At 44.1% G+C, this 22,309-nt stretch overlaps 1 protein-coding gene and 1 pseudogene across 3 annotated transcripts in view; both read right to left on the bottom strand.

The window, feature by feature from the left end:
* The window catches only part of FEM1C (fem-1 homolog C), a 28,012-nt gene extending 25,799 nt beyond the window's left edge, over positions 1-2,213 (bottom strand). Inside the window, exons 1-3 of one of the 3 annotated variants that reach the window (XM_018053727.1) lie at positions 1,852-2,022; positions 1,180-1,421; positions 261-993 (exon numbers count right to left, since the gene is read on the bottom strand). In XM_018053727.1, the coding sequence (XP_017909216.1) occupies positions 261-804 (544 nt within the window). In that variant the 5' untranslated portion in view covers positions 805-993; positions 1,180-1,421; positions 1,852-2,022. Of the gene's footprint in view, positions 1-260; positions 994-1,179; positions 1,422-1,851 lie in introns of all 3 variants that reach the window. The other 2 variants (XM_018053726.1, XM_018053728.1) reach the window with 2 other exon arrangements.
* LOC102189680 lies at positions 16,706-17,532 on the bottom strand (annotated as a pseudogene).

Raw genomic sequence — 22,309 nt, 5'->3', positions numbered from 1 at the left:
CACAAGTCTAATCGTTCAGATCAACTGCCACTAACATGCTCTAAACTTTGGGGAACCCACTTTCCAAGAACTGGAAGTCACTCCAAATAAAAAGAGAAAATGCTGCTTAACACAGTGATAAAGGTCTTTTTTAGGAAGGGACACCTAATCAAAACAGGCCTGTCAATGTTGGCTTACTTAACACCACTGCTTAAAATTATGCCTCACACTTCCTGAAAATAAGTGGCAAACACTTAAAAAAATGAAGAAGATGAACTCACCTTTAACACTTTTCCTATTGACATCTGCCCCCTTTTCAAGTAAATACTGAGCAATCTCTTTGTGTCCTTTGTAACATGAGATCATCAGGCACGTATGCCCATGGCGGTTTGACACTTCCAAATCAGCTTTGTGTTCTACCAGGTACTTGACTATTTCCAAATGGCCATCGAAACAGGCAGCTCGAAGGGGCGTGGAATTGGTTAAAGTCGTGTTGTTGACAGACGCTCCGTGATTTAACAAAGACTGAACCACCTTCAGATGTCCTGCTGCAGAAGCGGCCCACAAAGGTGGAGCCCCCTCAATGGTTTCCCCATCAAAATTGACAGAGCCCCCTACTTCTATGGAGGCACTGCACTGCTCTAGGAGGAATTCCACCATGTCAAGATGCCCATACCTGGCGGCCATCAAGAGTGGCGTGGCCCCATTTGTTTTTTCAGAGATCAAGGAGGAAACCTCCTCTTTGGATTTGCTTGCCAACAGTTTGGTGAGAAGCCGGAGCTTGCCATCTCGAGCTGCGTTAAATACTGCTGTCTTCAGATCCATTTATGTCCAGTCGAGAGGCTGTGCCTTATTTATCCTTCGAAGCAAAGCTCCAGCTTAACTCTATCGACCCAGGCAAGAGTTAGAGGAACCAAAGTTCAGTGTTAATCACTGCACCCCAGAACGGATATAAAACCACGGAGAGTATGTTCTGTCTACTGACTTCCAACATCTGACAACCAGAGCACCAAACTAGAAAAAAAAAAAAAGGTAGCAGTTTTGAATTTTCCACAGGTAAAGGCGGAAACACTAGGTTTTCTTAATTTCTACTTCTGGGGAAGAGAACCATACTTTAGGGACTACTCCGCACCCCCCCCCACCCCGCCCCCGGCCCGAAAAAGGTGGGAAAGGAGAATACAAAAAGAGATACACAGAGACCAAATGTTTTCGTGGGAGGCAGTCTCTTCTCTATATACGGTAAATTTGACACGACAGGCAACCGGTTTTCTCGCCTCCTAAGCAGCCAAGCTTTGTTCTAGTTTTTGCTCTGCACACGCCCAGGGAGAGTACAACCGACAGAGGCAGGAGGCGCGGGTGCAGAAATGTTTCCCTTTCTCACATCTGCAGAGGAGAGCGGGCCAAGGGCGCGAGGCTGGAAGGCCCTGTCGTCGCCTGGATGGCTTTCCAGAAGAACAAAAAAAAGGTCGGACTCAACAAACTGCGGCCAGCTAACGCCGAAACCCTCACCCGAAAGGTTCTCTTCCCTTTAAAACTACTCGAGACTCAGGAAATCCGGCGGCCTCTTAGCTAACTTCATCCGCCCCGTTTTGATCCTCCCCGCCAAGGGATCCGTAAGTTCCCCAAACCACGATGGCCCCTACATAACCTTCACCTGTACCATTTCCAGATGCAGGCAGTCTCCCCCCACCCCTCAAGCTCCTCGACCGGCCGCGACCCGCTCCCGGCGGCCCGCCCAGCCCGTGGCCTCCAGCCCGCTTCCCGCATTCCGCGGCTGGGGGCGCCCTCCTTCCCCTTCCCGCCCAGGCCTCCCCTCAGGCCCCTCAGGCCGCAGCCTGGGCTCCGCCGGGCCGCCGCCGCCGCCGCCACTACCTGCCGGGGGCCAGTCCTCCCCGCCGCCGCCGGCCGTCCCTTCAAAGTGAAACTGTTGTCCGCGCCGCCGTCCGGGCCGCCCCGCTCCGCCTGCGGCCGCCCCGCTCCGCCATGCCCCGCGCCCCACAGGAATGAATCCGGCCGCGCCGCTCGCCCCGCCCCCCCACGCCGAGCCGCCTCCCGCCCTCCCAGGCTGCGCGGGCGGCAGCGGCTGCAGCGGCTGCCGCGGCGCGGATGGTGTAATGGGGCTGAGGGCCGGGGGCCGGACAAGCCAGAGCACGGCTTCACATCACTGACGCGGCAGCCTAGCCATTGGGCCCGGGGAAGGCGGCGGCCGCCGCAACTGCCTAGGGGCGGGGCGGGGCGGGGCGGGGCGGGGCGGTCCGGAAGGGGGCGTGGCCACGGCGGCGGCGGCGGCGGCCGGGGGTTGGCGGATCAGCCGCCGAGATCTCGCGGGCTTCTCCGCGCTCCGCCTTTCTGGGTGCTAGTTTCGGGGGCCTGGATCCCACGGCCACAACCTCCGGGGTGGTGGTAGCTGTTATACTCTCTTTTCACAGACATAAACTGTCTCAAACTAGTCTCTTCTACGGCTTATTCCTTTGGTGGGCCCTGGAATATACCGAGCTCGTTGGGAGGGTTCGAAAAAGCCAAACAACGCAGGATACAAACTTGAGAAAAAGATTCCTTTTAGCGGGTGTCAAACTTTATTTTTTAAAAATACAAACTCTTAACTAGGAAGATTCAAAGAGTGATAAAACTTGAGACCAGTGTAAGTCAACATGGTCGAGTTCTTGACTAAGCAATAAAACCAGGAAATGAGAGGAGGCTAAAAAGTTAATGTGAAAGAAAAGAATTACTACTTCGTACAAGAGGAAGTACACTTGTGGAATTCGTGACGTTAACACGTGGGATGTATTACACTCGGTTGAGGAGTTTAAATGTTTGGAGAATAACATCCATAATGAATCATGATGAGAAAATAGTTTTGAAAAACAATAGTCTTCAATCTCCTGGAGAACTTAAACTCACAGTTTCTTGGTACCACTGAGAAAAAGAGAGTATTAGATTATCTGACCCCTCAGTATCATAAATGTTATCAACATTATCACTTTAAAAGTAATGCAATATTAAAGACATTTTATTTTTAAAAAATCACAACTTCATTTTTTCACATTGACATTATTCAGAAGTTTATGTAGCTTCGTAGAACTGAAATAGTAATTTTCATACAACTACAAACCTTGCTTTTTCCCTTTTAATACACTCTAAATATGATCTTAATAATCATTTTTAAGTGGGGCATTACATTTGCCTCAGGCAGTCAGTATGTAAACTCAACATCACTACCCAACAATTGCAGTTAAAAATTATTACCACTGAGAAAAAAATAGAGAAGGACAGAGTAGAAAGGATGAGAGCAGCTATCAATAAAAAATTCAAACAACTAAGAGGGATTGGCTGTTTTGTCCCTAGTGTTACAGGCCACAGTTCTATACTCCCAAAGAGTAAACACCAGAGTACAGTTTCCCAGTCAAGGCCTAATCTGAGCTGACCTATCTTTCTTATCAAATTCAATAAGGTAATGTAAAAATTGACATCAGTGGTCTTCAATCTCACATGTGCATCCCCCAGGAGATGTTCAAGACATAGGTGTACGCTTAGTTTTAAGGCCACCAGATTCTGAAATCTTCAGCTTGCATCTATAGGATTTCCTAAAACGGATCTGCTGGTAAAGGAATGTAGTAAGGTGTCTCCCTGTTTCATTTCCCAACTCTTTCAAAATAGCCCTTTATTTCCCAAATGTCAAAAAGAAAGGACATAACTTTCACTCACTTAGAATCTTAAAATGGTGCATTGTTCCAAAATATAAAAACCTCAGGCAACCTCTGTCAGTTCTTAATCAGTTTAAAATATTGGACTGTACTAAGAGTATACTTCTAATAACTGAATAACAAATTCTTCTGCAAGCCAGGTGATTGATTGGCACAGCAAGTAATTGCTTACAGCAAAGTATGACCTTAAGATCACTAAGCGAGTTTATAAATTAGAAGTAGTTCAAAGAATTAAGTGACATTGATATGACAAGATATCAACACTTCTCACAACTGTATATATTAATGTAAAAACATTTTCTTAGGATTTGTAAAAATTAAAAATTGAGAAAAACATTTGATGCTAAATTCTATCTCATTCTTGTAAGATGCAGTATTTAACAACAGTTGTGTGTAATAATTGTAAAAAGTTACATGTTTAGTAATCATGAACATTTATATTTTGTATTATTGGAATACCTCATCATTACTAGTAAATATAATAATTCTCAATGTAGAAGAAAATGGAAATTTTAAATTAAAATATATTTTCAATGCAGAGAAATATAACAGGATGATCAATAAGGTACAAACAAAAATACATTAAATTAGGATAAACTCTTGAGGGATGGGGATGTGGAATGGAGTGAAAAGAAAAATAAATTACATAAAATGTACTGAAGGTGAAGAAGAGTTTGTTCATATATTTTGTAAATGGCTGATAACAGGCATAATTGCTATGATACTAGATTTCATTGGATTCATTTGAAAGAGTTACTTGCTGTGTTGTTTATTCACTAAGTTGTGTCTACTTGTTTTCAACCCTGTGGACTGTAGCCTGCCAGGGTCCTCTGTCCATGGGATTTTCCAGGGAAGAATACAGGAGTAGGTTGCCGAAATCCAGGGGATCTTCCTGACATAGAGATCGAACCATGAGGCCTGCATCAGTGAGCGGATTCTTTACCAGTGAGCCACCAGGGAAGCCCGCAATTTCCTCCATATAGGAACTTTAAAATGTCATTTTTATAATATGCAGGAAATTTCATCCTTTGGAACTGCTTAAACATAAGACAAAAAAATTTAAATGTTAACCTAGAAATATGTGGTGGTGGTGAAGACCCTCAGTCGTGTCCAACTCTTTGTGACCCCGTCGACTGTAGCCCACCAGGCTCCTCCGTCCATGGGATTCTCCAGGCATGATTACTGGAGTAGGTTACCATTTCCTTCTCCAGGGGATCTTCCCAACCCAGGGATCGAACCCAGGTCTCCCGCATTGGAGGCAGACGCTTTAACCTCTGAGCCACCAGGGAAGCACCTAAATAATATTTCATATGTGTGAACAAAAACCTCTGATTTACTCATCAACCTCCTATTGGAGGTTGTCTCCCTCTCTAAAGATTTTGGCTGTATTTGTTCTTCCAAACTTTGTTTTCAGTTTTTTGTTTTCTTAAATAGAGATAACTAAAATTCCTTTTTCTTTTTTGTGGAAAGATCTCACGTTGTGTCCTAAACACCTATCTCCTAGGGCACCTTCTATGACTGGAAAGAAAAACTGCTTTGTTTGGTTTGCTTGGTTTGATTTGGATTGCTTTGGTCACTAAGGTTTTGGATTCTGGTTTAATCAGCAATTACTGTCTTCCTGAATACTGCAGAATGCTTTTAGGGATTTAACAAGGAGAACCATGGACTCGTGGTCAAGGAGCCTGCAGGTGGTACAGGCAAGAACTAGAGAGGTAGAAGGAGGGAAAGGACCAGATGGAGCATCTGAGTAAAGCCATTCTGGTAAGTACCCAGGAGATGACAGAAAAAGAGGAAGCACTTGGAGAAGCAGAGTTAAACACCCAGTTTGTCTCTGAGGGGAAGCCTTGTGTCCTTGCATCCACAGCTCTGACTCACTGGTCTTGCCTGAGACCCAAGATATTACAAGTGCCTCTGAAGGCAACTCCTTGCAAAGCCCCCAAGACACTGTAAGCCCAGAGGGGACACCACCCCATCCTGAAAGGGTGATGGAAAAGAACTGGACTAAAAGAGAAGAGGTGTTCTTACTACTAGAACAACATGCTCAAGTTGTCTAAGCTGTGTTCTTCTTTTCATATATCGCTTTGGGATAAATTTCCAGGAGTTGGATTATGGAACATCTTTCTGGCTTCTCATACATATTGTATCATTTTCCCAAAGAGTCAGGCCAATATGCTATATTAGTGGCAGGAGAGTGTGCTAAATTCTTAAAGTTCTTGCTAGCTTGGTATGTGTAAAATAGTACATCAAAATTTCCCAAATTTGCCTAGACACCTTGTGATTTTGTGGGAGGGGGTCCATATAATCTCCTATAATTAGTGAAGTATTCCTTCCAAAGTTTTCCTTTGAAGATTTTTCAAATATTTAATTCTTGCTGCTCTCTGCTTAAACCAGAAGCCTCAATGAAAGAGTCAGCTTGCACAGTTTTGGTAAACTTTGTTAACTTGGTCTAATTTAGGGAAAGATAGATTGAATGACAAAATACTTCTTATTTTTAGTAACTAACTGAACATCAGTTTAATTCAGAAAAGTATGAAAGGAACCTACTTAAGCGAATATGAAAGTTACACAAGAATAGTACAGTAATGTATAAGCTCCCCAAACTATTTAGAAATGCCTGTCTTATAAAAGAAATCTATTAACACTGATAATTTGTTTTACCAGAGTATTCTGTGGTAAGTTCATTCATCATGTCATTTGTTACTGAATCTTGTTGTTTAGTGTGTTAGATGCTAATGAGTGTGATCCCTGCTTTCAAGGAATTCATGGTGGGAGAAATGTGGCAATAAACAGACCAGAGTGAAAGATATGTATACAACTGTGAGAGCGCAAAGGACACAGCCACTAATTCTCCTTGGGCAAATCTGAAAGGAGGTGATGGTTAAACAGGATCTTCAAGGATCGGTAGGAGGAAGCCCAGTGGAAAGGCAATGAGGAAGACCAGAAACCCCACTGAGAAACAAGGAGCTGAAAACACACGAGATGGCCCTTGTTTCTTTCTTTCTTCCCACTTCCTGCCCAGGTAGAGCGTGGAAAACTAGGCGACCTTCTGAATGTACAAAGTCTCCACTCCCCACCTTGAAGTGCATTATAATCCACAATTTCCTGTTTCTGCAGCTCAACTAGAATTTACTTTCTCTCAGTGCAGTTGTCCTAGAGGTTTTAGGAGATGTGCAGCCTGGTGAAAGTAACCTACTTCAAGCAAGAAGACATCCTTGGGGTACTAGCATTTTAAAAAGAAAACTTGTAAGCTCAAATGAATCTTAAAATTGTAGAAGTGTGCAGAGCAGAATTCTTTTAGCTGAGAAATTTCCAGACCCCCCACCACCACCCCATAGTGTGTTTCAGTTAAGCCTCTTTTTACTTCCTTGAACAGTGTGAGAAGAGGAGGCAGCAACCAGGTCACCATAGTCTGACAGTTTTCTCTGGATCGCATTATCACAAGCTAGAAATCTTGTGTTGTTGTAAAAGTGTCTGTTTCTTTGTCATTTCGCTTCCTGAAGTTGTCAGGGCTCTAACTTTCCAGGAGCAATGGATGAGAAAGATTCCAAAGATTCTTAAGATTCAGCTTCCAGCCCCTGGTAGCCTCCCCACTCACATCCCAACCCATCCCACCTGAGTATTATTTAGCAGTTCTGGCACAGAAGCTCAAGTTTCTTGAAAAGATGAGATGCAGTTGATAACTCAGAGCTGGGAATCCGTTCTGAGGATTTGGGGTGTTTTTTGTTTTGTTTTGTTTTGTTTTTTAATAGCTTAAAGAGACTCCCAGGTGTCGGACAAATGAAGGAAGCCAGAATCATCCCAGATACGAGGCCCATGTCAGCTGCACACTCCTATCAGCACATTAAGAGCTGCTGGGAAAGAGCCCCATGTGTTGATGGCCTTGGCTGCAGCTTCAGTCTGAGTCCTTCCTGAGTCCATTCCCCTGACTGGCTGCCCATGCCTGTGTGGATGTCTATTCATTTAACCAGAAGTAGCTCCACCTCACCAGTAATTCCTTGACCTCATTCCAAGGTGGCCTGATGAGTCCAGAAATTTTAACATCAACATCTATCCATTTTATCTCATCTTTATCAGTTATGGCAGAGTCCGATGACCACACCTCCTCCAAACTCCTTACACCCACATCTAAGCCATCATAGCTCAGCCGGTAAAGCGCCTGTCTATAATGAAGGAGACCCGGGTTCAATCCCCAGGTCGGGAAGATCCCCTGGAGAAGGAAATGGCAATCCACTCCAGTACTATTGCCTGGAGAATCCCATGGACAGAGGAGCCTGGTAGGCTACAGTCCATGGGGTCGCACAGAGTCGGACACGACTGAGCGACTTCGCTTCACTTCAGAGGAACAGAATCAGGCCAGATTTCATCCAGTCTTCATAAAATGGAAAATCCGTCTCCACTTGCTGTAGTAGAATGAGCCTCTACATCATTGTTTCTTAGACCCACAAACCTCAGGAATAAGAATCACCAAGGAAAGTTGTTTAAAATGAGGCTTCCTGGGCCACACTCTCAGAAATTCAGATTCACTAAGAGTTAAAATGAAGCACAAGAGTCTGCATTGTAAACACATCTTAGAAACCATTCTTATGCTCACAAAGCTTGAGAACCATGGTCTTATAAGTCCGTGTCTTCCAGCTTTCTAAAGAGATGAATCATAAGTGTGGATCCCAGCCATGCTTCCTCTAATCACATCGGTGTCTTCTCAGTAGGACTCAGTGGGCAGAAAACCTAAAACCACTATAGAATTCTTTAGCTCAGGCCCAAGCATACACCTTTATGGCTGATGTCTCCCCAGCAATGTCTCAAGAATGGCTTACTGAAGAATTAGCCTGATGAGTCCCACCCTAAGTGAAGAACCCTGTCACCACCCATACTGATATCAGACAGGCCAGGTTCTTATCAGGTACAAACATATGACACCCCACTCAAGTCTTAGGAGCCATACTTTATTGAAGAGGGATGGATGGCTTCTAAGCAGCAGTCCATCTAGGTCCCCTACCGCCCCACAGCCTGGGTCAGGGGCTCCTGCCCTCTGTCCCAGCCCTGGGGACAGAGCCCTGGATCCACTCCTAGGCTCCTGCCTGCCACACCCTGAACACCCATACGCTCTCACAGGGCCCAGGAGATGCAGTTTACTTTCACAGCCTCCACTCCTTTGGTGTTTTCATATCCTGCATCAGTTCCAGACTATTACTTCAAAGCTGCCTTCTCTCAAGCCCCCCTTCACGACTCAGGAGCCTCTGACCTGGGGAAGGCACCCAGAGCATTGAATCCAAAGCATGGCCATTGAGAGAGCACTGGGGGCTCCAGGGCTGACCATGGGTTTCTAATTTGTTCCTAAATTTCTTCTAATTTGTAAGTTTCCTTTGTTGCTAATTGTGCGTGTGTGTGTGTGTGTGTGTGTGTGTGTGTGCGCACGCGCGCATGTGTGCTGTGTGCTCAGTTGCTCATTTGTGTCCAACTCTGCAACCCTATGGGCTGTAGCCCACTAAGATCCTCTGTCCATGGGATATTTTTTGTTGCTAATCAGGACTGAAACTTGCTGCTACTGACAATACACTATAAAAACTTCCCTGATAGCTATACATGTAGTGTAGACAATACACTAAGCATGTATTTAGTACTTCACTGTGCAAGGGGTTGGGCAAAAAGGCTTTAGGATTGCTGCTTTATTTTTTTTTATAATGAACACTGTGAGTACTATTATACAGGTGGAGAAACAGAGGGATTGGGAGATTGAATAACTCAAGAAAAATCACATGATCAGTTGTGGCAGGTAGATTTGGTATCCAGATAATCTGACTCCAGAACTCAAGTTCTGAATCATGATGCTACTGGGTTAGCCAAAATGTTCATTTGTTAAGATATTGTGGAAACTTCCCTGGTGGTCCACTGGTTAAGACTTTGGCTTCCAATGCAGGGAGTGTGTGTTCCATCCCTGGTCAAGGAAATAAGATCCCACATGTCTCGGGGCCAAAAAAAAACAAAACGTAAAAAATAGAAGCAGTCACTTCCAGGGAGGTGGATGAAACTAGAGCCTGTTATAGAATTAAGTAAGTCAGAAAGAGAAAAACATATTATACATTACTATCGAACATTAACACATATACAGAGAAGCTAGAAAAATGGTACTGATGAGCCTATTTGCAGGGTAAGAACAGAGACGCAGACAAAGAGGACACAACCTCTTTGTGGACACAGCCAGGCGAGGAGAGGGTGCAGAAGAATGCAGAGAGTAGCGCTGAAATGCATACATTACCGTGAGCAAACCAGCTAGTGGGGAGCTGCTGCATAACAGGGAGCTCAACCCACGCTGTGACCACTGAGGGGTGTGATGGGAACGAGGGTGGCAAGGGGGAGCTCAACCCACGCTGTGACCACTGAGGGGTGTGATGGGAACGAGGGTGGCAAGGGGGAGCTCAACCCACGCTGTGACCACTGAGGGGTGTGATGGGAACGAGGGTGGCAAGGGGGAGCTCAACCCACGCTGTGCCCACTGAGGGGTGTGATGGGAACGAGGGTGGCAAGGGGGAGCTCAACCCACGCTGTGACCACTGAGGGGTGTGATGGGAACGAGGGTGGCAAGGGGGAGCTCAACCCACGCTGTGACCACTGAGGGGGTGTGATGGGAACGAGGGTGGCAAGGGGGTTCCAGAGGGAGGGGACAGAGGCAGACCTACGGCTGATTCATGTTGTACGGCAGAAACCAACACAACGTTGTAAAGCGATTATCCTCCAATTAAAAAAAATAGAAGCAATGTTGTAACGAAGTCAATAAAGACTTAAAAAAAAAATCAATCTTACGGAAAAACTCCAGCGAACTTTTTGGCCAGCTCAATACATGCCTCCCCCAGGTACGTTCTCAGTAATGCGTGTCTCCTTTTCAAGTTGCCACTTGCGCAGCCCCCTGGTCTCTGGGTCCTGGGGCTGAGTTTCTACACAGAGTTGGTTCCTTCAAGGTCTCTGCCTCTCTGGACCTGCCCCACAGCCTTTAGCTAGCGGGGCTGTCCCTCTACCACTGCAGAAACACCCATGAGAACAGGCCTCCACCTGGATCCTGCTCATGGTTTGTGTCCCTTAATTGCTTCCCACCTGCCTTTTCAGGCCTGGCCCCAGAACTGGACTTACTGTCCACTTGCAGATAGATTTGCCTTCAGACCTGACATGTGACCGTGTCTCACTGGAACACAAGTGGATGGCTCATATGAATTATGGTTTGCGCTGACCCCTTTCATTTTGCTGTTTCTGGCTTCTTTGAGTAAATACCACCACACCCAGGAAATTCCACTCTCTGAAACACGGCCCCTGTTATAAGCTTCCACGGGCATCCATACTAGCTTATGGCCTGGACGTCAAGCCTCAGACAGTGGTCAGTGTATATCCAGAACATTTTTGTGCCCAGGTCACTTCACTCTCAAGGTAAAAAGGCCTAGGGGTGGCTATAGCCCCAGGGTCCAGATGGCAGGCACGTGGTAGAGATACTTGACCTATTCTGTGCCTTGTTACCCATTTAGCAAAGCTCTCTTGAGCAGCATTGACAGGAACGTAGGAAAAATGTAAAAAATAGCTTGTCCAGTCTCTATTGTTTTCCGTGTGCTCTGGGTCAGGGAAGTTAGAGGAAGATAGAATTTCTACAACCGTTCTCTATGTATTGTTCATGGAGATGGTTTTTCATCAACAAGAACTTGCATGAATGAAGACTTCAAGAATGAATTTTTCTGAAGAGACAGATGTAGGTCTTCTAGAAGGTCTTCTAACCCCAGAACTCTGCAGCCTCCTTGTCTCCAAGCCCTGGTTATCTCTCTGCCACATTTTTATCATGTTAGGAGTTAGCACATCCGACAGATGATAAGAGGGCTTTAGGGGCTGACAGTTCAGTTCAACACACATATGTTGCCTGCACTAGGTTCCAAATAAGACAGAATCCCTCTTGTTGTGACCTTATAGTCTGGTGTGGGCAACACTCGAACAGGTAATTTCAACATGATGGGCAAGCCATGAGGAAACTACGCAGAGTGCTCCAGAGGCAGCCAACACCTACCAACTGTGCGTCCTTGGGCAAATGGCAACCTCTCTCAGAGCCCCAATGTCTACAGATATGAAACTGAATCAAAGTTCCTACTGCCTAAGGATTGCTCTGAGAACTAAATGTGATAACATCTGTAAAACACATAACAGCGTTTTACACACAGACGGCATGCCATAAATGGTGTCCATTAGGATGTGGAATAAGGCCAGAACCCAGAGTTCTTGTTCTATCTGTGTTTGGCTGACTGTGTCTCATTCTCCCACTACAAACTGAATTTTCACACGACCCTATCACTGTAGTAATTTTAACAACAACCCACTGTAATACTTGCCCTTGTTCACAGGAAAGACTGGACAAGAAATGATGACTATATTAGCACAAATCCACAATTGCAACTTGAAAAATACCTCAAAGAACATTTTGTGCTCACAGTGGGCCTGGGCCACTGTTTAATATGTGAAGTGTGAAATGTCTACATTATCACTGTAACTTTGCCCTCGACTTTCCCGTCTGCTGCAAATCATTAGACTAAAGATCTTCTCTCTCTTTTGTCTGTAGCAGCCTTCTTGTGGCTTTGTCTAAGGGTCACATTCAGGACAGCCTCATGTAGAAGAGGTCTCCAAGGTTGTATGCTTTAGAAGTCACTGCCAAAATAACTTCAAAGAGTCGTCCATGTACTGGACACTGGTCCTTGATTAGGTCTTAGGTGTCTCTTTTGATGTTAACAAGTACCCAAATACATGACCTTTGGTTGTTTTTTTCTTCCTGACGACATTTGACTATGCTAGAGAAAAGCTGGCTTAAGGACATGCTAGTAGGCTTTATTTAAAGCCTTACTGTAAACTTGTTTTCTCAGTTCTTTGATTTCCTTCTGTTTCTTCACTGAGATAGTCATCTATCAGATGACTATTCCTAATGGATGCTCTTTACTCCTAGAAGTCATCATCTTATGAGCTCATGGCTTGGGGAATGACTAACATAGGTGGTTAATATCATTGTGCTTAAAAATTGGGGTGCCATTTTGTTAGCTTTATAAATGTTTGAATTATGCTTACTAATATAAATATCATGCATTCCCATGTATCTGCCATGAATTCCTCAAGATATCTGAAATGCAGTCTACACCAAAAATCAAATCATTACTACAGTAACATTAGTCTAAGAATGACCCCTAGTAACCCTTACTCAGAGGGCGGAACCAAGAGCCAAGAGAGTAAAACAGAAAGTCAAGGAGAATTATTCTCCGGCTTTCAAGCCTCAGTGAGTTAGCCGAGCTGGATGTCAAAACTGCTTTGGACTGATAACTCCTTTGTGTTTTCCATTTTCACCCCATTTGAGCTGGAATGCCTGAACTGTTACCTTGTGCCTGTCCCACCATTGTATCTTGAGAGTGTGGGGGCAAACTGCTTGTCTCTATAGTCCCACAGGGCCACAATTAGAGAGGGAGTGTGCCCTAGGAGCTTCAGCAGAACCTGACTTAGATGATTTTTTTTTTTTTTTGGACTTTTGAGTTGATACTGAAAAGGCATAGGACCCTTGGGAAACTTCGGAGCAGGTATAGGTATTTTGCGTGTGAAACAGATGTGGATTATTGTGGGGGAGAGGGTAGATGGCAGTAGTCAGAATTCTACCCCAGTGTCTTTCAATCTTGTATAATCAAATCATCTGCCCCTTTAAGTGCTGGTGGAAACTAAGAATGTGATTATATCCCTATGATTATGTTAAATGTCAAAATGGAGATTGTTCAGCTGGGCCTAATCAAGGAATTACATGAGCTGTGTACAAGCAGAGAGTGGTCCCTGGCTGACAGTCAGCAAGAAAAGGAAGACCTCTGTCCGACCTCTGTCCTATAACCAGAAGGAACTGCTTTCTGCTAATGACACAAATGAGCTTGGAAGCAGGTTCTCCCTTCGTCAGGCCTCCGTAAGAGCATGCCACCAGTCGACATTTTGATTTCAACCCTGTGTGATCCCCAAGAGTGGACCAGCTCTGCTTTCCAGACTTCTGACAGACAAAACTGTGAGCTAATAAATGGGTGTTACTTGAAGACACCAAGTTTATGGTGGTTTATCACAGAGCAGTTGGAGAAGACTCTTGAGATCTTGGACTGCAAGGAGATCCAACCAGTCCATCCTGAAGGAAATCAGTCCTGAATATTCATTGGAAGGACTGATGCTGAAGCTACAATACTTTGGCCACCTGATGTGAAGAGCTGACTCATTAGAAAAGACCCTGATGCTGGGAAAGATTGAAGGCAGGAGGAGAAGGGGATGACAGAGGATGAGATGGTTGGGTGGCATCACTGACTCGATGGACATGAGTTTGAGTAGGCTCTGGGAGTTGGTGATGGACAGGGAAGCCTGGCTGCTGCAGTCCATGGGGTCACGAAGAGTCGGACAGAGTGACTGAACTGAACTGATCACAGAGCATGAGAAAACTAATACAGTTTCTAAGTATGTGTTGACCATGTACAGTGTTAAATATCCCTTTCTGTAACTGAAGTCAATTATTATTCATATCAATTTCTCGTTCAGAAGACAAAGATCATGGTATCTGGTCCCATCACTTCATGGCAGATAGATGGGGAAACAGCGGAAACAGTGGCTGACTTTATTTTTCTGGGCTCCAAAATCACTGGAGATGGTGACTGCAGACATGAAATTAAAAGACGCTTACTACTTGGAAGGAAAGATATGACCAACCTAGACAGCATATTAAAAAGCAGAGACATTACTTTGCCAACAAAGGTCTGTCTAGTCAGGCTATGGTTTTTCCTGTGGTCACGTATGGATGTGAGAGTGGGACTGTGAAGAAAGCTGAGCACCGAAGAACTGATGCTTTTGAACTGTGGTGTTGGAGAAGACTCTTGAGAGTCCCTTGGACTGCAAGGAGATCCAACCAGTCCATCCTAAAGGATATTAGTCCTGGGTGTTCATTGGAAGGACTGATGTTGAAGCTGAATTGGCAACCTGATGCAAAGAGCTGACCTATTGGAAAAGGCCCTGATGCTGGGAAAGACTGAGGGCAGGAGGAAAAGGGGACGACCCAGGATGAGATGGTTGGATGGCATCACTGACTCGATGGACATGGGTTTGGGTGGACTCCGGGAGTTGGTGATGGACAGGGAGGCCTGGCATGCTGCAATTCATGGGGTCACAAAGAGTTGGACACGACTGAGCAACTGAACTGAACTGAACTGAACTGAATTTCTCATTGTCTTATTAGTTCTGACGACAACTAACAACCACCTATTGCTTCTTTCAGACTCAATCAGATCACGTTTCTGTGTTCTTTGAGTTCCCAAGGAACTCTAATTCATTATATTTATCACGGTAATGGAACTGAATGAAATCAGAATTCTGTAGGTGGTAAGTTTCACAAGAGACTTAGATGATAACAGAACATGTGCGCACATGCTCAGTTGTGTCTGACTCTTTGCCGCCCATGGACTGTAGCCAGCCAGGCTTCCCTATCCATGGAATTTTCCAGGCAAGAATATTGGAGTGTGTTGCCATTTACATGAAGGCCAAGAATGATTGATGGAGACAGACAGAAGGGTTGACAGGCACTGTAAGTCACATGGGTATGGGAGACAGGCTAGAGGTTAGGCCAAGAGAAGATGTTTCAGAGATTCAGCATCCAGTCTAAGATATTAGAGAAATGAAGGCTCAGGGACATGAGCAAAGAGCCTGAACAACTAGGATCCAGCCTAAGAAGACACCAAGCTTCAGGCTCTAGACCAGAGGTCCAGATAACAAACTAGCAGAGAAGACATCAGATTAGGCCACCCCCAACTTATCTCAGCATGGTAAGAAGTTATACGGGAAAGGGGGAACCTGTAACCCATATAGCTGGGGGATCAACAGACATTTATCAACAAGGGTAAAGGTTTTTAAAATGTGGTTCTTCCCTCCTACACCGTTGGTGGGAAAGTAAATTGGTGCAGCCGCTACGGAAAACAGTATGGAGGTTCCTCAAACAACTAAAAATAGAATTGCCATATGATCCAGCAATCCCACTCCTGGGCATATATCCAGACAAAACTGCAATTTAAAAACATACATGCACCCCATGTTCATAGAAGCACTATTTACAATAACTGAGCCATGGAAACAAACATCCTTCAACAGATGAATAAAGAAGATGTGGTGTATATATATACGTATGTATATATACACAATGGAATACTACTCAGTCATAAAAAAGAATGAAATAATGCCATTTGCAGCAACATGGATGGACCTGGAGATGACTGTACTAAGTGAAGTCAGAAAGAGAAGGACAAGTACTATATGATATCACTTACATGTGGAATTCAAAATATGACACAAATTAACTTATCTGTGAAACAGAACGAGACTCACAGACATAGAGAATAAATTTGGGGTTGCCAGAGGATAAGGGAGTGATAAATTGGGAGTCTGTTTGGGATTAGTGAAGTGAAAGTGAAAGTCGCTCACTGGTGTCCAACTCTTTGCGACTCCATTGACGACACAGTCCATGGAGTTCTCCAGACCAGGATACTGGAGTGGGCAGCCTTTCCCTTCTCCAGGGGATCTTCCCGACCCAGAGATCAATGTGCTGCCGTCATATCCAACTTCTGACTACAGCCTGAAATATCATCAGTCTATAGGATGGGATATAGACACTAATGGCCTTTAATTCCAGAGAGCCTGGCCTTCCTTGGTCTTCTCCTCTTGAACTTTGGTTTTTCTCTGCATCCCTCTCACTGGGGCTGGCGGCACCGTCACTGAACACGAAAACTAAATAGGAACATTTCTTAGTTCCACTGTATGCCTACAACAGAGGCTCACGTGGTAGGTGATGAAGGACTTACTGTAAGGTAGCGGATTTTTAAATATACATGCTTTATTTTTAGAAGAAACAAAAAAAGAATGAAAAAGCTAAAAAAATTATGTATTAAAAAATTGCATGTAAGGAAACTATAGGAACAGCCTCTAAACCCTGTCAGCTGGTTCAAAAGCTCACAAGGACGTTATGTTATAACATATCAGGTAAGCCCTTTCCCTCGGACCTCTGATAGCCTCCGGCAGTGTCGTAAAATATTCAGTATCACGTGAAACCTCTTGTCAACTTTCAAAGCTGTGAACTCCTTTATGTCAGCTTCCACTACAAAATAATGACCTTTGGTTTCCTTCGTTTCTTCATCAATAAATCTGTGATAGAGATTTCTGGCCACAGAACTCATAGACTTCTTCGGTTGACGTAGGATCTTATATTTACTAACAACTGCCTTGTTGATTTCTTTAATAACATCATTAATGTGACAATAGGTTAAGCAGAATTTCATGTACGCAGGAATGCCATTAAACTCATCAGAAGTTATAAATGGCTTTTCTTTAATACTACTTTGTTCTTTGGGAGGCTTCTTTGTGGGTGCAGGTTCCTCAACTTTGACTGGTTCTTCAGGGTCAAGATCTGATCTGTTAACAAAGTTCTAGGTAACTGTTACTTGAGGCAAGTCGGGAGGGATGTTTTCTTTGAGATGCTCGAGATCTTTATAATCTTCTTCAAGAGATTCAAAGAGTCCCTTGAGGGAACTGTTGGTTTGTTCTTGATACTGAACTTCCAATTCCAATTTAGTTAGAAGTTCATTTACTACAATGATCTCATCTATTTTATTTAAAATGGTCTTCAAGGTAGGTTCTTTCCCACAATTTCTCAATGACAGAGTTTTTTTTTAATATTGCCAATCTTTTCATTAATATGAGAGCATAACTGTTCCAGATCTGAGGCCATCCTTTAAGCCTTTCGTGCGGGTCCGGGAGCAAAGGGCCCACTCAGTGGGGTCGCGAGGCGCCGAGAACCGCCCCCTCCCGCACCCAATCTCGGTCGGAAGCGTAGGGTCTCGAGACCGGGCTCCGGGAGCGAAACTCAAGCTGCCCGCTGGTACTCGGCGCCGCGCAGGTGCACAGCTGCACTCCATTGGTAGGCTGCAGTCCATGGGGTCGCTAAGAGTTGGACAAGACTGAGCGACTTCACTTTCACTTTTCACTTTCATGCATTGGAGAAGGAAATGGCAACCCACTCCAGTATTCTTGCCTGGAGAATCGCAGGGACAGAGGAGCCTGGTGGGCTGCCGTCTATGGGGTCGCACAGAGTCGGACACGACTGAAGCGACTTAGCAGCAGCAGCAGCAAACTATTATATATAGGATGGATTAAACAATAAGGTCCTACTGTACAGCATAGGGAACTATATTCAGTATTCTGTAATAACTTCTATGGGACAAGAATTTGAAAAGGAATGGATATATGTATGTCTGAATTTCTTTGCTATGCAAGAGAAACTAATACAATATTGCAAATCAACTATACGTTGATAAAATAAATTTTAAAAATAAAATGTGGTCCCTGAATTAGCAGTAACAGCATCACCTGGGAACTCATTGGGATTACAAATTCTCCAGCCCTGAGACCTAAGGAAACAGAAACCCTTGGAGGTAAGGCTCAGCATCTGAGGTTTTAACACAGCCTCTGGTCATTTCGATGCACAATAAAGTGTGAGAACCAGCAGTAATGCCCTCACCCTTACCAACAAGCATCTTGAAAGCCACAGAACCAGGCCCCTAGCCTAGCTTCCTCTTTCCTCAAGAACCAGCTTTCCCTATCCTCACACTAGATCCTCTCTGTCAGGACATGTGGAAAGGCTGCAACAGTCAAATGCTGTTCATTTTGCTTTGCAACTTGGATATATCATAAAGCAGATTATTGTTGAGCTGCATATATACCTATTAGTTCAAGTTTGTAATAGATTAGAAATTATTATTGTGGGAATAAATCTAAGTTAAATATGATACAGAAGAGAAGGGAAAAATAATCAGTAACTTAACGTAGCCAGGCACAAAAAATGGAAAGCAATGAGAACGACTTTGGGTAATCCTTACCCTTGAGGATGGGATATCTCACATGAAAAAGATTTTAAAATAAAAGTGTTTCAATAGTTCTTCTGAATGAAGAAAATCGTTTTTGAAACATAGATGAAGTAAGAAAATCTTGAGTTAAAAATCACGTATTAGGAGTGAGAGGGAGTATGACAGAGTTTTGTGCTTATTTAGGGGCAGTAAGTGAACATCTATTCCCTTTATCATCCAAGCACTATTTATTTTTATTTCTTTCAGAAATGACAGTTACTAACATGCTTTCATTAAGTGTCTCCTTGACTCTTCCCTGTGAAAATGTATTTTCCAACTTGTAATCCAGAAGCTTTTGTCATTATTCCTACCCCTAAGTCTTCATGGTTTATTTTTATTTTGCAACTGGCCGCATGTTATGAAAATTTTTCTAGAACTGAAACACATCAACTGCAGCTCATCTTAACTTATAATATCATTTCCTGAACAATGCTTGTTATTCTCATTATCATGGTCTTTTGTAATCACTTGTTAAATACATGAACAAGAACAGATAGAAAGGGAGACACCAAGGACAGCTGAAGATCTTTTCAAAAATAAACACCAGATTTTTTAAAAACCCAACAACTTAGAATGATAGCTGGGATTTGATTGGCAAAAAATAATTGTGAATGAACAAAACATAAAGTAGAGTATTCCTCCTTTATCTTCTGTCCAAGGATGAAGGAAGATGCGGCTAACTGGAAACTACACCCTTTCTGAGGAACTATTTTCCTGCTGTTGTGGGGGCACTCCTACTCTAACTTCCTTACATCATCCAAAAAGAATTCCAGAATCTTCCCAACATGGACCATTAATAGAAACAACAGGATTTTGCTCCTGTCCCCTTTACATTAAAGTACCATCCCAGGTGGAAGCTTCCCAGGTGGCTCAGTGGTGAAGAATTCTCCAGTGTGGGAGATGCAAGAGACTTGGGTTTGATCCCTGGGTCGGGAAGATCCCCTGGAGAAGGAAATGGTAACCCACTCCAGTATTCTTGCCTGGAAAATCCCATAGGCAGAGGAGCCTGGAGGGCTACAGTACGTGGGGCTGCAAAGAGTCGGACACAACTGAGCACACACACACACCATCCCCATACTGATTTTAATTCTGGATTTCAAAATACAGCATTACATATAGAAAAGCACATGTGCATCTAATATCACTGCATTTTTCTCTGAGATAAAAACAAAAATGACAGTCCCTCACATCCAAAATTTGCCTTATACTCACAGTGAGGCCATGTCATTCTATTAGATGTTAATCTCTCTCACAGAACATCAACCTCAAGCAAGGTTACACCAAGATCATAATAAAATGAGACCAAATAAGGTCCCTACATAATTTTGTCTAAGCACAAGCAGAAATAAAGGCACTGTTTTACCTGAAAATGCCAAACATCTCCTTGCTTGGCCAAGATGATTGATTGCTACTTATTAGCCAGTGATAACTCTATCCTCAGTCTAATCTCCCCTCTCTATAGATAAGATTGGTTGATGCCCAGTCATAGAACTGGTCTTGCTTTCTTACATCATCTGATCTGGTACAAACCCCCATCTTCTTAGCGTCTCCAAATTACTTACCCCAAGTCCCCATCCTGCAGCGCTATCCCAACACTCATTCACTGAGGTGCTCCATCATTCCCCATAATGGGTGTCCTCCCTCTCTGCACTGAGTAATAAACCCACCTTGTCTAACTGTAGGTGCATCCTGGCAGGCTACAGTCCATAGGGTCACACACAGTCAGACATGACTGAAGTGACTTAGCATGCATGCATGAGGATACCTATAATCCTTTCATACAGGTTCTGGAATGGATCTGGATTAAATGATTGATCCAGCAGCATATCTGATAGCTCAATGCTCTGGGCCAACTCAGCTGTTAATTTCTGCCTGTGTGTTCACTTGTGTCCGATTCTTTGTGACCCCAAGGACTATAGCCCGCCAGGTTCCTCTGTCCATGAGATTTTCCAGCCAAGAACACTAGAACCGGTTGCCATTTCCTACTCCAGAGGACCTTCCCCACCCAGGGGTGGAACACAAGTCTCCTGACTCTCCTGTATTGGTAGGCAGATTCTTTACCACCGCACCACCTGTGAAGCCCCCAGCTGTTACTTTGCACTAGGCTTAATCCCTTGAGAAGTCAAAGAGTATCAGTGATTTGGTTTACATATTATTTATAAGTCTAGATTTGGTCAATTTAGAAATGGTTATTTAAAAAGAGAAAAGAAAACTCTGTATCTTACTAATGATCAAAAGCTACAAAACAAAAATCACACTTAGATAACTTTGACCAAGCAGATGATAAGACCCTCTATTCTTGAGCACTTACTGTATGCAAGTATTATACTAAGTGCTTTGTACACTCTTTAGCTCATCTAGAACTCAATAAATTTGGAATACCTTTGAGTCACAGAATATCCAATTAAAAGTGGTTTAAATAAGGAAGAAAATGTACTGTCCACACCTCTCCATGATGTTAAAATGGACTCCTCTGCTCACCACCTTCTGGGAGCTCTCCTCAGCATGTCCATGGCGGCTCTTTAGGATTGCAGGTTGGCTACAGTAGTATCGGGCTTCACCGCAAGAAGTAAAGTAGATTCCTAGCATTAATTTTTATTAGAGATGAACTGTTCCTCCCCTTGATTTCCCTCTCAGGTTCCATGGGCCAGGACTTGGTCATGCGTCCAGGCCCTTGCTGTAAGGGCAGCTGAGAACATGAGCATCTGGAGTGTTCAGCTTTAGTGATTGGAGGTGAGTTCTGGTGGCATGGAAGAAGGAAGGAGAGGCAGCTATCAGATAGGAGGCAGACCGCATTCTCGGGTGTTGTTATCACCATTTTACGAAGCGGGAAATCAAAGCTTCAGTCAGTTCAGTTCAGTTGCTCAGTCGTGTCTGACTCTTTGCAACCCCATGAATCGCAGCACGCCAGGCCTCCCTGTCCATCACCATCTCCCAGAGTTCATTCAGACTCATGTCCATCGAGTCCATGATGCCATCCAGCCATATCATCCTGGGTCGTCCCCTTCTCCTCCTGCCCCCAATCCCTCCCAGCATCAGAGTCTTTTCCAATGACTCAACTCTTCACATGAGGTGGCCAAAGTACTGGAGTTTCAGCCTTAGCATCACTCCTTCCAAAGAAATCCCAGGGTTGATCTCCTTCAGAATGGACTGGTTGGATCTCCTTGCAGTCCAGATTTCTCAAGAGGTAGATCAGGTGGTCTGGTATTCCCATCTCTCTCAGAATCTTCCTTATTCTGAATGTTGAGCTTCAAGCCAGCTTTTTCACTCTCCTCTTTCACTTTCATCAAGAGGCTTTTTAGCTCCTCTTCACTTTCTGCCATAAGGGTGGTGTCATCTGCATATCTGAGGTTATTGATATTTCTCCCGGCAATCTTGATTCCAGCCAGGCAATCTTGATTCCAGCTTGTGTTTCTTCTAGTCCAGCGTTTCTCATGATGTACTCTGCATATAAGTTAAATAAGCAGGGTGACAATATACAGCCTTGACATACTCCTTTTCCTATTTGGAACCAGTCTGTTGTTCCATGTCCATTTCTAACTGTGGCTTCCTGACCTGCATACAGATTTCTCAAGAGGCAGGTTAGGTGGTCTGGTATTCCCATCTCTTTCAGAATTTTCCAGAGTTTATTGTGATCCACACAGTCAAAGGCTTTGTCATAGTCAA

The sequence above is a fragment of the Capra hircus genome, chromosome 10 (assembly GCF_001704415.2).
Source record: "Capra hircus breed San Clemente chromosome 10, ASM170441v1, whole genome shotgun sequence".
In the NCBI taxonomy this organism is placed as follows: domain Eukaryota; kingdom Metazoa; phylum Chordata; class Mammalia; order Artiodactyla; family Bovidae; genus Capra; species Capra hircus.
This window is presented reverse-complemented; position numbering and strand designations above follow the sequence as displayed.